At 39.8% G+C, this 18,210-nt stretch overlaps 1 protein-coding gene across 2 annotated transcripts in view; it reads right to left on the bottom strand.

Moving 5' to 3' along the window:
- Positions 1 to 426: 426 nt before the first annotated feature.
- Positions 427 to 18,210, bottom strand: part of LOC115231046 (MFS-type transporter SLC18B1-like) — a 35,114-nt gene continuing 17,330 nt past the window's right edge. The window contains exons 3-10 of one of the 2 annotated variants that reach the window (XM_029801140.2): positions 16,584 to 16,679; positions 14,178 to 14,251; positions 11,027 to 11,174; positions 8,480 to 8,548; positions 7,505 to 7,595; positions 4,312 to 4,451; positions 2,520 to 2,618; positions 427 to 548 (exon numbers count right to left, since the gene is read on the bottom strand). In XM_029801140.2, the coding sequence (XP_029657000.2) occupies positions 456 to 548; positions 2,520 to 2,618; positions 4,312 to 4,451; positions 7,505 to 7,595; positions 8,480 to 8,548; positions 11,027 to 11,174; positions 14,178 to 14,251; positions 16,584 to 16,679 (810 nt within the window). In that variant the 3' untranslated portion in view covers positions 427 to 455. The remainder of the gene's footprint in view (positions 549 to 2,519; positions 2,619 to 4,311; positions 4,452 to 7,504; positions 7,596 to 8,479; positions 8,549 to 11,026; positions 11,175 to 14,177; positions 14,252 to 16,583; positions 16,680 to 18,210) is intronic. The other variant, XM_036499924.1, reaches the window with a different exon arrangement.

Below are 18,210 nucleotides of genomic sequence, written 5' to 3'. Positions count from 1 at the left end.
CTTTCTTGTTAACTCTCTCTCTCTCTGGCCAGGTAACCTAGTACCGCCTCTACAACAAGACACCTGTTTCTGCCTCTCTGTCTTTCTGTCACACTCTAACCTTTCATCAACTGACGCAAGATCACCTCCTCCAATGCCCCCTCCCCTCTCGAAGAGTCCTTGCCTTGCAAAGTTACTTGGCAACCCCTACAAGTGCTGGTGCCATGTAAGAAACACTCAGTCCACTCTGTGGGGTGGTTGGTGTTAGGAAGGGCATCCAGCCATAAAAAGAAAACCAAGCCAAAATAGACACAGGGGTCTGATGTAGTCTTCTGCCAGGTAACCCCTGTCAAACCATTCCAACTCATGCCAGCATAGAAGACGGATTTTAAATGACAATGACGATGATGATGATGGTGATGGTGATGTTGATGGTGATGATGACGATGACAGTGATGACAATGAAATCATACTCACTATGGGATATTTAAGAATGGTGCTGGCCCAATAAATAGGTTGCAGAGGGCCAATAAGAATGTCCCCAAAACAATAATAATGTTCGTCTGTTTCTGGAAGAGGGGGAGAAAAGAAAAGTAAACATACACATAAGAACATGTAGTTGAGAAATGGAGCTTAAATTTCGTTACTTTTTAATATATATAGGTATTTTGTAATATATATCTATTTCTTTACTACCCACAAGGGGCTAAGCACAGAGAGGACAAACAAGGACAAACGGATTAAGTTGATTATATCGACTCCAGTGCGTAACTGGTACTTATTTAATCGACTCCGAAAGGATGAAAGGCAAAGTCGACCTCGGCGGAATTTGAACTCAGAACGTTACAGCAGACGAAATACCTATTTCTTTACTACCCACAAGGGGCTAAACACAGAGAGGACAAACAGGGACAGACAAACAGATTAAGTTGATTATATCAACTCCAGCGCGTAACTGGTACTTATTTAATCGACCCCGAAAGGATGAAAGGCAAAGTCGACCTCGGCGGAATTTGAACTCAGAACGTTACAGCAGGACAAATACCTATTTCTTTACTACCCACAAGGGGCTAACCACAGAGAGGACAACAGGGACAGACAAAGAAAACGATTAAGTCGATTATATCAACTCCATCCAGCGCGTAACTGGTACTTATTTAATCGACCCCGAAAGGATGAAAGGCAAAGTCGACCTCGGCGGAATTTGAACTCAGAACGTTACAGCAGACGAAATACCTATTTCTTTACTACCCACAAGGGGCTAAACACAGTGAGGATAAACAGGGACAGACAAACAGATTAAGTCGATTATATCAACTCCAGCACGTAACTGGTACTTATTTAATCGACCCCGAAAGGATGAAAGGCAAAGTCGACCTTGGCGGAATTTGAACTCAGAACGTTACAGCAGACGAAATACCTATTTCTTTACTACCCACAAGGGGCTAAACACAGAGAGGATAAACAGGGACAGACAAACAGATTAAGTTGATTATATCAACTCCAGCGCGTAACTGGTACTTATTTAATCGATGCCGAAAGGATGAAAGGCAAAGTCGACTTCAGCGGAATTTGAACTCAGAACGTAGGGGCAGACGAAATACTGCTAAGCATTTCGTCCAGCGCGCTAACGTTTCTGCCAGCTCCCCGCCTTTGAGAATGTATACACCCCACCATGCTATTGCAGCTGCCAGATAATTAATGCATGAAACATATACGTTAAACATATGAGGTTAATAGTGTGGTAAGAAGCTTGCTTCCCAACCACATGGTTCTGGGTTCAGTCCCACTGCATGGAACCTTAAGCAAGTGTCTTCTACTATAGCCTTGGGCCAACCAAAGCATAGTGAGTGGATTTGGGAGATGGAAACTGAAAGAAGCCCATCATATATATATATGTATGTATGCATGTATTTATGTGTCTGGGTTTGTCCCCACCACTATTGCTTGACACCTGACATTGGTGTGTTTACGTCCACATAACTTAGCAGTTTGGCAAAAGGGACTGATAGAATATAAGTCCAGGGGTTGATATGTTCGACTAAAGGTGGTGCTGCAGCATGGCCGCAGTCAAATGACTGAAACAAATAAAAGAACCCACATATATATATATATATAAAACTGAGAATGTGTGTCTGTCTGTCTGTGTGTTTCCCTAAAACTTGAGAACTACACAACCAATTTCATTTAAATTTTACACATGCCTTACTTAGGGTCCGGGGAGTGTCATGGGCAAAATAAAATGTTCAATTTCTTGCCTAGGGCGAGCCCATACCAATATCATATCTTCTCCACTATTTCAGTATTACATGTTAAAAGTGAAACAAAAATATTTCTCTATTTTAGGTCAGTTACTTTCACTTTAATAATAAGAATTTGAGATAACTAGCATTATGACCCGTCGTTGCCAGGTCATAGTGCTAGTATATATATATATATATGAGTGACAGCAACAAGTAAAAACATAAGCTGAAGGACAACAATAATAAATGAGAGACAAAGAGCAAACGAGAGATAAAGTATAACGAATACAGACTTACGCAGGTGTCATTTATCCATCCGATTAAAGGAGCAGAGAAGGTGTAAGTCGCAGGTGCTGCCAGGAAGATTAATCCAACATACAAGGTACCTACATGGTACTAAAACAATAATAATAATAATAATATAATAATAATAATAATAATATAATAATAATAATAATGATTATAATAATGGTTTCAAATTTTTGCTACAGAGGCAGCAAAAATTTTTGCTACAGAGGGGGAGGGGATTAAGCTGATTACATCAACCCCAGTGCGTAACTGGTACTTACTTAATTGACCCCGAAAGGATGAAAGGCTAAGTTGACCTCAGCGGAATTTGAATGATGATGATGATAATAATAATAATAATATTAATAATAATAATGATGATGATAATAATAATAACAACAACAACAACAACAACAACAATAATAATGGGTTCAAATTGTGTTTGTGTGTGAGTTTGTACATGTATTTGTGCATGTGTGTGTGTGTGTGTGTGTGTGTGTGTGTATAAAACAGGCTTCCACACAGTTTTTCTTTCTACTGGATTTACTCACAAGGCATTGGTTGGACTGGGGCAGGAGACAAAAACCACCTGGTTTGCAAAGCAAACTTCTAAACCACACAGTCATGCCTGCCCCTATATTTCCTCATTTTCATTTATCCAAGAAATAATTCATGGAAAATTCAAAGGAGCAGGCAAAAAAAAAAAAAAAAAAAAGAGACAAATTAAAGAGAAGGGTTCAATTAGTATTAAAAAGTTAAGTTAATGACAAATGGGTTATCATCATCTTCATCATCATTGTTTAACGTCCGTTTTCCATGCTAGTCGTATTTCGTCTGCCGCTACGCTCTGAGTTCAAATTCCGCCGAGGTCGACTTTGCCTTTCATCCTTTCGGGGTCGATTAAATAAGTACCAGTTACACACTGGGGTTGATATAATCAACTTAATCCGTTTGTCTGTCCTTGTTGGACGGTTCGACAGGGTTCTGGGAAGCCAGGAGGCTGCACCAGGCTCCAGTCTGATCTGGAAGTGTTTCTACAACTGGATGCCCTTCCTAACGCCAACCACTCCGTGAGTGTAGTGGGTGCTTTTTACGTGCCACTGGCACAGGGGCCAGAGCAGGCTGGCAACGTCCTCAATCAGTTGGTGCTTTTTACATGCCACCGGCACGGACGCCAGCTAAGCGACGTTTGGATGGTGTTTTTTACGTGCCACCGGCACAGGTACCACATCTACAATTTCCATTTGATTTTTATTTTGATGTTGATGTACTTTACTCAAACAGTCACGTGATGAAAGGGTTAGTGGGAAAAAAAAATAAACATAGGCGCAGGAGTGGCTGTGTGGTAAGTAGCTTGTTTACCAACCACATTGTTCCGGGTTCAGTCCCACTGCGTGGCATCTTGGGCAAGTGTCTTCTGCTATAGCCCCGGGCCGACCAATGCCTTGTGAGTGGATTTGGTAGATGGAAACTGAAAGAAGCCTGTCGTATATATGTATGTATATAAATATATATGTATGTGTGTGTGTGTTTGTGAGTCTGTGTTTGTCCCCCTAGCATTGCTTGACAACCGATGCTGGTGTGTTTACATCCCCGTCGCTTAACGGTTCGGCAAAAAGAGACCGATAGAATAAGCACTGGGCTTACAAAGAATAAGTCCCGGAGTCGATTTGCTCGACTAAAGGCGGTGTTCCAGCATGGCCGCAGTCAAATGACTGAAACAAGTAAAAGAGTAAAAGAGTATAAAATAATGAGACTTTACCAGAAACAGCTTCAAAAGAAAAGGAGAATTAATGTGTACCTTATTTTCCAGGTGAAGTGAAAGGGTCGGGTCCAAGAAGGTGATGATATAGGCAGAACAAACAATAACGAAAGAAACACACAGAATATAAGGGCTTTTCAACATGGCAAGCTTCGACCGGTTGTTCTGTTCGCTGTCGTCTGTTGGCGAAAGAAAGAATTTGTTAGACAGTAATCTGGCAATAAGCACATATATTTTTATAAGTTTCACTCGAGCCCTAGATCTTACAAGGCTGGTTTCCTGGTTTCCTTGGGATATCCGTGACTGAAATCACAACATTCTCACCTGAACAGGTGCCAGTCTATTACAGGATTCAAAGCCAGGAATTTTGAGATGAAAGGACAAATCAATTACATCAGTCTCAGTAATTGATAGATAGATAGATAGATAGATAGATAGATAGATAGATAGACAGACAGATAGATAGATAGATAGACAGACAGATAGACAGACAGATAGCTAGATAGATAATTAGATAGACAGATAGATAGATAGACAGACAGATAGCTAGATAGATAATTAGATAGACAGATAGATAGATAGACAGACAGATAGACAGACAGATAGCTAGATAGATAATTAGATAGACAGATAGATAGATAGACAGACAGACAGACAGACAGACAGACAGACAGACAGACAGACAGACAGACAGACAGACAGACAGACAGATAGATAGACAGATAGATAGATAGACAGATAGATAGGCAGATAGATAGATAGATAGATACCTTATTTTATCAACTCCAAAGTGATGGTAGGTGAAGCTGACTTCAATAGAAATTGAACTCAGAATGCAAGGAGTTGGAAGAAATGCTAATAAGCATCTTGATTCTTCCTGCTTGCTGCCAATATTTTGTTAGTGGGTAAATATTTATACCAGTGGTTCCTGAATTTTCATGACCAAAAATCCCTTTTTGTAACCCTCTTGATCCCAGTCCTCCTGAGACCAGCCCTGGTTATATGAAACTAACTTCCTGTTTTAACCCTTTCGTTACCAACCCGGCTGAAACCGGCTCTGACTCTGTAGTACAAATGTCTTGTTTTCATAAGTTTTGAATCAAAATCTTCCACCAAACCTTAGTCACAATTTATGTTCATAACACTAGCTGAATGATAACCAAGTTATTTTACTAAATTCTTTGTTATATTTAACCCTTTTGTTACCAACCCAGCTGAAACCAGCTCTGACTCTGTAGTACAAATATCTGGTTTTCATAAGTTTTGAATCAAAATCTTCCACCAAACCTTAGTCACAATTTATGTTCCTAACACTAGCTGAATGATAACTAAGTTATTTTACTAAATTCTTTGTTATATTTAAAGTAATTGAAAGAAATATAGTGCATCTCAAAATATAGCAACGCAAAGGTTAAATTGATCCAAAATTAATTGACACAAAGGCAGTGTATTTCAGTAGTAATATGGTAACAGAAGGGTTAAAGTGATCTATTTTAATTCCTTGTTAATTTCTTGTTAATTTATGTTCCAAACACCAGCTGAATAATAACAAAGTTATTTTCTTAAATTGCTTATTTTTAAAAACTTAACTGAAATAAAGGCTGTGTATTTCAATAGAAGCCACATCAAAAGTCTTAAATGGATTTTCCCAAAAAACACCAGATTTCTATACACACAAATATATATATTCCATCCTGGTGGTGGAGGTGATGATGATGATGATGATCATGATGGTGGTGGTGGTGGTGGTGATAGACGTGGCTGTGTGGTAAGTAGCTTACTTCCCAACCACATGGTTCCGGGTTCAGTCCCACTGTGTGGCACCTTGGGCAAGTGTCTTTTACTATAGCCCGGCCGACTAAAGCCTTGTGAGTGGATTTGGTAGATGGAAACTGAAAGAAGCCCATTGTATATATATATATATATATATATATATGTGACAATTATTCGGTAGCCGTGATAAAACTCTGAGTTTCAGATGTTGGGGCGGAAACCACACCGCCATCTCTTCAGTTATCCAGCCATCCCGGTAATTGAAGAGATGGCGGCATGGGTTTTGCACCCCGACATCCGAAACTCAGAGTTTTATCATGGCTACCGAATAATTGTCACATATATTTACAGATAAATTCCTCTATTTACATAATATCGAGGTCTCTTTCATTCTTCTGCTGTCTTACCATTTCTATCAATATATATATATATATATACATATATATGTGAAACAAGGTGGAAAAAAGAGTACTCAAATACCAGGGTTAGAGTAATATGCTTTATTTAAAAGCAGCAGAAATTCAACAAAACCTGTTACTCGGAGTTTCACGTTCCTGTTCGTAGGACAGTTTTGTTAAAAAAAAATGTCCGACGAACGGGAACTTGAAACTTCGAGTAACAGGTTTTGTTGAATTTCTGCTGCTTTTGAATAAAGTATATATATATATATATATATATATATATACATTTTTTTTTTTACTTGTTTCAGTCATTTGACTGCGGCCATGCTGGAGCACTGCGTTTAGTCGAGCAACTCGACCCCGGGACTTATTCTTTGTAAGCCCAGTACTTATTCAATCGGTCTCTTTTTGCTGAACTGCTAAGTGACGGGGACATAAACACACCAGCATCGGTTGTCAAGCAATGCTAGGGGGACAAACACAGACACACAAACATATACACACACATACATATATATATATATATATATATATACAACAGGCTTCTTTCAGTTTCCGTCTACCAAATCCACTCACAAGGCATTGGTCAGCCCGGGGCCATAGCAGAAGACACTTGCCCAAGATGCCACGTAGTGGGACTGAACCGGAACCATGTGGTTGGTTAGCAAGGTACTTACCACACAATATATATATGTATATATATATATATATATATATACATATATATATATACACAGCTATATACACACACATATATATATATACACATATATATATACATATATATATATATATACACACACACCATATATATATATATATACATTTACGTGTCTGTTTGTCCTCCCACAATCGCTTGACCATTGATGATGGAGTGTTTACTTTTCTGTCGCTTAGTGGTTCAGCAAAAGAAACCGATAGAATAAGTAATAGGCTTATAAAGAATAAGTCCTGAGGTCAATTTGTTTGACTTAGAAGGTGGTACTCCAGCATGGCCACCATCAAATGACTGAAACAAGTAAAAGAGTAAAAGAGCTTAGAAAATGGATGATGCTCACCTGTGATTGCTGGCATCAACAAACAAGAAATGAAGGCCAGTGCGACTGTTATGCCACCAAGTGTCCAAAATGGTAAACCAAAACCTCCAAGCTGGAATTAGAAGGAAAATAAATCAGGCAAATAGTAATTTCATACAATAGGAAAGATCATCATCATCATCATCATCATCATTTAATGTTCCTTTTCCCATATTGGCATGGGTTGAACACTTGGACGGGAACCGACAAACCAGAGGAGTATGCCAAGCTCCATTGTCTGCTTTGGCATGGTTCATACAGGTGGTCTCTCTTTACTCTTTTACTTGTTTCAGTCATTTGACTGCAGCCATGCTGGAGCACCACCTTTAGTCGAGCAAATCGACCCCCGGGACTTATTCTTTCTAAGCCCAGTACTTATTCTATGGGTCTCTTTTGCCGAACCGCTAAGTGACGTGGACGTAAACACACCAGCATTGGTTGTCAAGCAATGCTAGGGGGACAAACACAGTCACACAAACACATACACACGCACATATATATATATATACATATATATGACAGGCTTCTTTCAGTTTCCGTCTACCAAATCCACTCACAAGGCATTGGTCGGTCCGAGGTTATAGTAGAAGACACTTTCCCAAGGTGCCACGCAGTGGCACTGAACCCGGAACCATGTGGTTGGTTAGCAAGCTACTTACCACACAGCCACTCCTGTGCCTATTTGAATTGCAATCTCAAAATTCGGTGACATTTGTGGTAACTTTAAGTACTGATGATTAGTTCTTATCAATTAAGGCAAGGTGGACAATTCTGAAATCCAGGTTAATTGAAAATTAAATGGAAAGTTGCAGTAATGAGTCTGATCTTTAGTAAAGTACAGGAACAACTCTGGACATGTTCCTGCATTATTAGACCTCCTCAGTGAAGCACTACGGTCTTATTGATACTCATCAGATTTTTAATGAATGACAATGTTATTTCGATGTAAATACTCACCTCATAGAGTACACCACCGATTGGAGGTCCAGCCATCATACCAAAGCCACTGAAAATTTCTATAAAACCCTGTTAAAAGAAAGCATGAATTTATTAAGAGTAACCACAACAAAGATTAAATTAAATGCAGATTTAGAGCAAAACTGACCTTGACAAAGTCAAGGTAAGAATGGAACTTCTTCCTGAAACATGTACATGATTGGGTTGTAACCATTACTGAAACAACGCCAATTGGCGCAACACAAAACATTGTTTATTACATGTCATCCATTCAGTGGACACGATTCTACCATGTGACCCTTTTCATTCTTACACATCTATCATCATTATCATCATCATCATTTAACATCCATTATCCATGCTGGCAGGGGTTGGATGGTTTGACTGGCAGAAACGTTAGCACGCCGGGCAAAATGCTTAGCGGTATTTCGTCTGCCGCTACGTTCTGGGTTCAAATTCCGCCGAGGTCAACTTTGCCTTTCATCCTTTCGGGGTTGACTAAATAAGTACTAGTTACGCAGTGGGGTCGATGTAATCGACTTAATCCATTTGTCTGTCCTTGCTTGTCCTCTCTGTGTTTAGCCCCTTGTAGGTAGTAAAGAAATAGGTATTTCGTCTGCCACTACGTTCTGAGTTCAAATTCCGCCGAGGTCGACTTTGCCTTTCATCCTTTTGGGATCAACTAAATAAGTACTAGTTACGCACTGGGGTCGATGTAATCGACTAATACCGTTTGTCTGTCCTTGCTTGTCCTCTCTGTGTTTAGCCCCTTGTGGGTAGTAAATAAATAGGTTTGACTGGCCTGGCACACTGCACCAGGATCCAATCTGATTTGGCATGGTTTTCTACAGCTGGATGCTCTTCCTGATGCCAACCACTCCGAGAGTGTCATGGCTGCTTTCACATGGCACTGACACGGGTGCCATATGCATGACATCAGTATCTGAAGGTGTCTTGGCATCACTTACCAAGTCCTTTGTGAGCTGCTCTCCTATCTATCAGAGGTTTTATATAGCTATGTTGTGGCCTCACCTGGAATTTGCATCACCAGTCTGGAACCCCTATCTTGCCCAGGATATCAATCGTCTGGAAACCGTTCAGTGACGTGCAGCCAAGTGAATACCCTCCATCAGGCATTTGACATATTCTGAACGCCTTACTTCCCTGGGCATGGATATATTGAAACTCTGACGTCTGGCAGCTGACTTGGCAGACACCCATAAAATTATTAACCATCTTACGAACAATAACTCTGAGCACCTTTTCAAACTCCACCTGTCTAACACCTGTGGACATGTTCACAAAGTCAGGAAACAGCACAGCTCCCATGACTTTCAGAAACATTTTTTCACGCTAAGAGCTGCTGAAGTGTGGAACAAACTGCCGGCATCAGTTGTTAGTTGTCGGAGCACTACATCCTTCAAAACTTCCATGCTTCCTGAGATTTGCCAACACTACACATGATTTTGTCCCCTCCATACACACACAAGCATGTATCTAACTCATACACTGTTCGTTTCCAAACATTTGTACATTACTGCATATACTTTATATGCATTTTTGACAAGTTGTGGTGCACCTGAGCACTGTATACAATAATTTCATTGTTATTATTATTTTACCGAAAGCCAGGAACTTTTCAGCACCCCCCCCATCATCATCATCGTTTAGCGTCCGCTTTCCATGCTAGCATGCGTTGGACAGTTCAATTGGGGTCTGGGGAGCCAGAAGGCTGCACCAGGCCTAGTCTGATCTGGCAGAGTTTCTACAGCTGGATGCCCTTCCTAACACCAACCACTCTGTGAGTGTAGTGGGTGCTTTTTACATGCGACCGGCACAGGTGCCAGACGAGGTTGGCAAACGGCCACGATCGGGCGGTGCTTTTTACGTGCCACCGGCACGGAGGCCATATATGTACAAAATATATATTGTATATAATAAATCAAAAAGAGAGAGAGAGAGAGTGAAAGGATGTAGAGAGAGGGATAGATAGATATAGACAGATAGACAGATAGATAGATCGATAGACAGATAGATCGATAGATAGATCGATAGAGATAGATAGATAGATAGATCGATAGAGATAGATAGATAGATAGATAGATAGATAGATAGATAGATAGATAGATAGATAGATAGAGATAGATAGATAGATAGAGATAGATAGATAGATAGATAGATAGATAGAGATAGATAGATAGAGATAGATAGATAGATAGAGATAGACAGATAGATAGAGATAGATAGATAGATAGATAGATAGAGATAGATAGATAGATAGATAGATAGATAGATAGATAGATAGATAGAGATAGATAGATAGAGATAGATAGATAGATAGAGATAGATAGAAAGATAGATAGATAGATAGAGATAGATAGATAGATAGATAGAGATAGATAGATAGATAGATAGATAGAGATAGATAGATAGAGATAGATAGATAGAGATAGATAGATAGAGATAGATAGAAAGATAGATAGATAGAGATAGATAGATAGAGATAGATAGATAGAGATAGATAGATAGATAGAGATATGAACTTACAATTGCTAAAGAAGCACGGTCTTTAAAAATGTATCCAATGACAGCCGTGCTTGCTGTTAGGTGTGCAGACACAGCTAAAGATTCTACACCCCTTGTTAAAAAGCACATTGTCAAGAAGACGTTACCCGGAGGGCACCATTTTAACACTCTGGAAGAAACGAAATAGTAAAATAGTTTAAGACATCAGATATTTATATTGAGTAACACTGGACACAAAGTGAGAATAAAGGAAATGAATTGTAACATGAAGAAAGAAGCAAAAAAAAGGATGAACATTACAGTTTAGAAGGCTTTCAATATATACTAGCAGTATCGCCCGGCGTTGCTCGGGTTTGTAAGGGAAATAACTATATAAGCATTTTTAGAGATGTAAAGTATAATAGCCATCTCAATATGGCTAACCTCAAATGGGGGGGGTGTTACTGTAGGTTTTTACGTTCTGAGATTTAATAATACATTTTTAGAGAGTTACTTCCCTTATATAATAACAAAAAAATGCATTAAAAATGGGAAAAAATGGTAAATTTTTTTTAAATCGTTGACTCATCGCAGACATTTTTACTTCCCTTATATTTAAAACAAATATGCATTAAAATGGAAAAAAATGATGGCAAATTATTTTTAAAATCGTAGACTCAGCGTAGACGCGCGCTAATACCCAGAAGGGCTCGATATGAATCACGACTATAAGATACCCAGTTTTGGTTAAACTGCACCGCAAAATGTGGGAGTAGTTAGAAATCTAAATCGTAGGAGACAGACACACAACCTTACTTTTATATATAAAGACTAGCAGTATCGCCCGGCGTTGCTCGGTTTTGTAACGGAAATAACTATATAAGCATTTTTAGAGAGTTACTTCCCTTATAGATGCCACTTCGGGCTTTCTTAGCCATTTCTGTTTTGGTGTCTTCAAGCCATGAAGTCGTTGTTCTAAAAGAACGCTGGTCTCCTTGACAACGCTTTACGACGTTGACTTCCTTACACTCCCTTCCCCACAGCTTCACGAGGAAGGGAAGAAGGGGGAGAAGCAAACAGGTGCAGGTGTGACCATGGACGCCAACTCCACCGCCGCCGCCGACACACGAAAAATTATGCATTAAAATGGAATAAAAAATTATGTTAAATTATTTTTAAAATCGTAGACTCAGCGTAGACGCGCGCTAATACTCAGACGGGCTCGATATGAATCACGACTATAAGATACCCGAATTTGGTTAAACTGCACCACAAAATGTGGGAGTAGTTAGGAATCTAAATCGAAGGGGACAGACACTCACACAACTACAGTTTTATATATATAGATATACTCTTTAAGTACATATGGCTTGGTCCACATTACTCCTTAAGGAGTATAGGGCCAATTACTGGCTTTCTCTGGCATATATACTCCTCCCTGGACAAGAAGCCAATATGTTGTAGGATTTTACTCTTTTACTTGTTTCAGTATTTGACTGCGGCCATGTTGGAGCACCACCAGCTGCGTGGAACGGAGCAATGTGAAATGAAGAACAACAATGCATTGCCTGATCCAGGAATTGAAACCACAATCTTGTGCTTTCAATTCCTGGACCAAGTGGGGGCAGAAAGGGAGAGAGGAAGTGAGCAAGAGAGGAAGCAAGGGAAAGACGGAGCGAGAAAGATGGGGAGTGAGGGAGAGATAGATAGAGAGAGAGAGAGAGCGATGGATAGGAAGCAAGGGAGCTAAAGCAAGGGAGAGAGACAGAGAGTGGATGTGGGAATAAGTGAGAGAAGGAATGAGAGAGAGAGAGTGAGGGAGAGTGAGGGAGTGTGAGAACGATACAAACTCAAGAAAGTTGCTCAACTTGCTAGAAATAGCAGCCAAATTTCTCCCAATGTCCACTTCTCCATGCTTGTATGGGTTGGACTGAGTTTAATGAGGCAGATTTTCTACAGCTGGGTGTCCTATCAGACTTATAATCAGGCAGTTTCATACTGGATGTTTATTACTCTCTTTACTCTTTTACTTGTTTCAGTCATTTGACTACGGCCATGCTGGAGCACCGCCTTTAGTCGAGCAAATCGACTCCGGAACTTATTCTTTGTAAGCCCAGTACTTATTCTATGGGTCTCTTTTGCCGAACTGCTAAGTGACGGGGGCATAAACACACCACCATCGGTTGTCAAGCAATGCTAGGGGGACAAACACAGACACACAAACACACACATGCATATATATATATATATATATATATACACATATATACGACGGGCTTCTTTCAGTTTCCGTCTACCAAATCCACTCACAAGGCTTTGGTTGGCCCGAGGTTATAATAGAAGACACTTGCCCAAGGTGCCATGCAGTAGGAATGAACCTGGAACCATGTGGTTGGTAAAAAAGCTACTTACCACACACCCACTCCTGAGCCTAATATCTCACGCCTAATCGTGAGCCAAATATCTTTACCATTAAGCCATGTGCCTTCAGGGATGACTTAAGGGTTTAAACAACACAGGTAAGAAAACCATGCATCACATAGATAAATAAAATGAAGAATGGCACCAGGTATCGCAAGCAGATGGCTTCCAGAGGAGAAGAGTAGAAATTACCTCGTTTTCAGCTCTACAACAATGTCCAGCAAACTGGACTCTTCTAACTTTCACAAGAGATGATACAGGTGGTAATTTCCCATATATTTTTACTTTGGTTGGATGACGCTTACACGAGAGATTTTGAGCTCTCATAAGGAGGCAAGTGTAAGTTCCATCCAACCGCCTCTGAAGCTTCTTTGATAACATCAAGGTTTCTGAGCCATATTGTAGAATTGGTTCGACTGTGGCTTTGAAGATTTTAAGTTTGAAATCTCTACTTAGATTTGATGACCAGATATTATGCATATCATTACAGGCTGACCAGGCCATACCCTTTCTAGTTAGAAAATCTTTTTCAGATGATGATATGTATGACCCAAGATATTTGTAATCAGAAACCATATTTAAGAGCGTATTTAAGTGTGCGATACCAGAGGGCATACACTCTCCTACCCTGATGTAATCTCCAGGGATACAGGCATCCAGCAACAGGACCTCCGTAATGCCATAATGGACCGTGAAGTCTGGCGTAACATAGTAAATTCCATTGTCTCGACCATGGTCGAACAATGAATGAATGATTCTTAGGTTTACTTACCCAAATATAATTGAACAGGAACCAGCCACAAGACAACCAGATATGTATGTGAACAGAATCCCAAATTGGGTTAACTGAAATGGAAAAAGGAAATGAGGAGGAATAGAGTGGTGATGGTTGATCATAATAGTGGCGGTGGTGGTGGTGGTGGTGGTGATGATTGTGGTGTGTGATGGTGGTGTGTGGTAGTGGAGGTGGATATAGTGATGGTGAATATCTATCTGTCTGTCCGTCTGTCTATTTATTGCCACGTAAAAAGTATCCAGTACAGTCTGGAGTGGTTGGTGTTAGGAAGGCAACCTTGCCAGAATAGACAATGGAGTCTGGTGTGGCCGCTGGCCTTATGAGCTATGGTCAAGCCATCCAACCCATGCCAGCATGGACAACAGACATTAAATGATGATGATGATGATGGTGATGACATATATCCTTCTCTGTTAGGAGGCACAAGTACTTATGCACACATGTACATCATCATCATCATCATCATCATCATCATCATCATTGTTTAGTGTCCGTTTTCCATGCTAGCATGGGTTGGACACACATGACAATAACTTCCGCCTACAGAATTCGCCATGCCTGCGATATATGTAAGATGATGGTAGAACACATGGCCAGGTGGCTAGAGCAGTGGGCTCGTGGTCAAGGGATAGTGGGTTCGAATGTCAGACTGGACAATGTGTGTGTTTATGAGTGAAACACCTAAGTTCCACATGGCTCCGGTAGAAGGTAATGGCGAACTTCTGCTTACGCCTTTTGTCACAACTTTATCTCACTCTTTCCGCCTGCATCTAGCAGCTCACCTGCAATGGACCAGCGTCTTATCCAGGTGGGGAACCTATATGCCAATGAAACCAGCCCTTATGAGCCAGGTATGGCTCGAGAAGGAACAAACAACAACTTATGAAATGATGATGGTGATAATGATGATATATATATATATACGTTCAGCAAAATTTAGATTCAAATGAATGTGGTACTTAAATTAGATGCACCAGAATTTTGTACGGTGTTATCCATATGAGTCCATGGGGTGATTATAATCAAAATAAGCAACAAGAATATCTTCAGTAATTTGGTATGATCGTTTCACGCTACATCATTTTATTAAACGTTGTAAGTATTACAACAGTTTTAAAATGTTGAGCAATCATCAGCCATTTATAGAGGTTTTCCATCAATACATATACTTATTTTCATGTTAATTGATAACATTATAAAGAGGGTAGATAATATAGACAGAGAGGGGCTGGCCAGATTGGAGCAATCTCGAGTATAACCAGCCAAAATTGCAAAGATAATCTGGAACTCGACTGAGGAAAGAAAACTCTGAATGACCCATCCTTGTTTTCTTTGTATCCTCTATCTGGATGTTTTGTTGTCCCCTTTTTTGTATCACCTAACTCTCTGGATATTTTGCATTCTTGTCCCATTTTCTATTTTATATATATATATATATATATATATATATAAATATAGTGGGATTCTTTCAGTTTCCATCAACCAAATCTAGTCACCAGGGCTATAATAGAGAACATTTATCCAAGGTCTCTCAAAGTAGGTGTGAACCCAAGACCTGAAGGTTGGAAAGCAATATTCCTGACCATACAGCTATGCTAGTGCTGACCAACACAGCCATCCCTTTGCCTAGATTCTATAAAAATAGGAAGGGGACATTACATGTATTCTTAAATACATGCTGTGTAAATAAAATAACATGATAGTCACAGCTGGATTGACTTTGATCATAGGCTTCCTTGAACTAAGGCAGGCCTAATATTAGTACGCTGGGTGAAATGCTTAGCGGTATTTCGTCTGTTGTTACGTTCTGAGTTCAAATTCCGCCGAGGTCGACTTTGCCTTTCATCCTTTTGGGGTCGATTAAATAAATACCAGTTATGCACTGGGGTCGATACAATCGACTTAATCCGTTTGTCTGTCCTTGTTTGTCCCCTCTGTATTTAGCCTCTTGTGGGTAATAAAGAAATAGGTATTTCGTCTGTTGTTACATTCTGAGTTCAAATTCTGCCGAGGTCGACTTTGCCTTTCCTCCTTTCGGGGTTGATTAAATAAGTACCAGTTATGCACTGGGGTCGATATAATCGACTTAATCCATTTGTCTGTCCTTGTTTGTCCCCTCTATATTTAGCCCCTTGTGGGTAATAAAGAAATAAGTATTTCGTCTGTCTTTACGTTCTGAGTTCAAATTCCACTGAGGTTGACTTTGCATTTCATCCTTTCGGGGCTGATAAATTAAGTATCAGTTGCATACTGGGGTCGATCTAATTAACTGCACCCCCTCCCTCAAAATTTCGGGCCTTGTGCCAAGAGTAGAAAAGGATCAAGGCAGGTCTTTGGGATAAACAATAACAAAAAAGGAAGGAGAAAAATCATCAAACTCACGTATGCTCCAAAGATTGGTGCTGTTAAGAAGATCATCAATTCAAAAACACCAAAAATCATCCCGGTTTCTGAAGAATTCAATCCTTTCTCCTCAGCCTAAAGAATACGAAGGAGAAGGTTAGATATAGAGAAAGAGTGTTGGTTAAATTGAAGGTAATTGATGGTGGTGGTGGCGGTAGGAGGGAGAAGAGTTAATTATTGAAAGTGTGAGAGAGGGTGGAGGGGTGAAGAGAGAGGGAAAAGAAGGAGTAAAAGAGAGAAAGAGAAAGTGAAGGAAAGGGAGCAAAAAAGGGAGAAGAGAAAGTTAAGTTAATTTTTTGGCTCAAAAAGCGAAAAGCAAGGCCATGTAGGGGGACAGGGAGTTATGTACAAGGTGGTGTTCATGCAAAGAGTTCAGGCTATTTCTGGTCAAGAGAGACTTTGAACCGAGCGGTCGTCGGCATCTTCACTATCTCGTCCGGCAGCTTATTCCACGGATCCGCAACCTGGACGGAGAAAACCCCTCTCCTTCGATTGAGATGAAATCGTCGCAGATAGAGCTTTTCGGAGTGACCCCGCAGCCGACGTTCTGGAGCAGGAGTGAAGAACAGATCTTTCGAGAGGTTACACCTTCCGCTTATGATATTGTGAGCAAGAATGAGATCACCACGGCGTCGTCGTTTTTCAAGAGAATAAAGATTCGAGCATCTTCAGCCTTTCTTCATAAGACAAATGCTTGAAAGGCAAAAGAGAGAAATAGTGTGAGAGAAAAGGGGAGGAAAAGAGAGATAAACAGAGAAAGGAAAGAGAGAGAGAGAGAGGAAAACTGAGAAAGAAAAAGTAAAAGAGAGAAGAAAAGAGAGAGGGAGAGAGGGAGTGAAAGAACAGATAGATAAATAGAAGGAGAAAGAGAGAGAAAGACAAAGAGAATAGTGAAGGAGTGTGCAAACGAGTATACTGAAGAGCAAGGATGAATAGATTGGTTAAGATAGGGTTTAGAGAGGTTATATGGAGGGGTTACAATGGGGGGGGATCTTTTCGGTTTGAACGGCAGTATTTTTCTAGCGGTGTCATATGAAATTGTCACCCATAATTATGACCCTAGTATCGATCTATTGCATTTCAATCTGTTTTAGGGTTAGGGTTAGGGTTAGGGGAGGGGGGAAGGTATCTTTTTTCTTCACAAATGTAAATAAACCCAATCTGTTCCTTAAACAAGGGACATATTCATACGGCTTGGAATGTTTTTTACCTCAATACACGTAATTGATTGGTTGAAATTGCAGAAATTGAAGAAAAACAACAACAAATATCTTACAAACTATAGAATTTTCTCAATAAAGCCAAGAGAAAAAGATGTTTTATAAACACATTCTACGAGTATACGAAGTTTTAAATTTTTTAGTTACCTGGGAATTATGTTAAAAACTGCCATTCAAACCGAAAAGATCCAGATATTTTACTAAATTTTTTGTTATTTTGAAAATTAATTGAAACAAAACCAGAGTATTTCATCAGAAATATGGTAATAAGTGGGTTGAATGCGACTAGGTCATCTACTTGTATTTAGGGCAGCTGAGATGAATAAAATGAGATTTAAATAACATCACTGAGGTAAAGAGAGGCATGTAATAGTATTCAGATCAAG

This window comes from Octopus sinensis, unplaced genomic scaffold (assembly GCF_006345805.1).
Source record: "Octopus sinensis unplaced genomic scaffold, ASM634580v1 Contig17267, whole genome shotgun sequence".
Taxonomy (NCBI): domain Eukaryota; kingdom Metazoa; phylum Mollusca; class Cephalopoda; order Octopoda; family Octopodidae; genus Octopus; species Octopus sinensis.
Note: the sequence above shows the minus strand (reverse complement) of the source record. Positions and strands in the feature narration are given on the sequence as shown.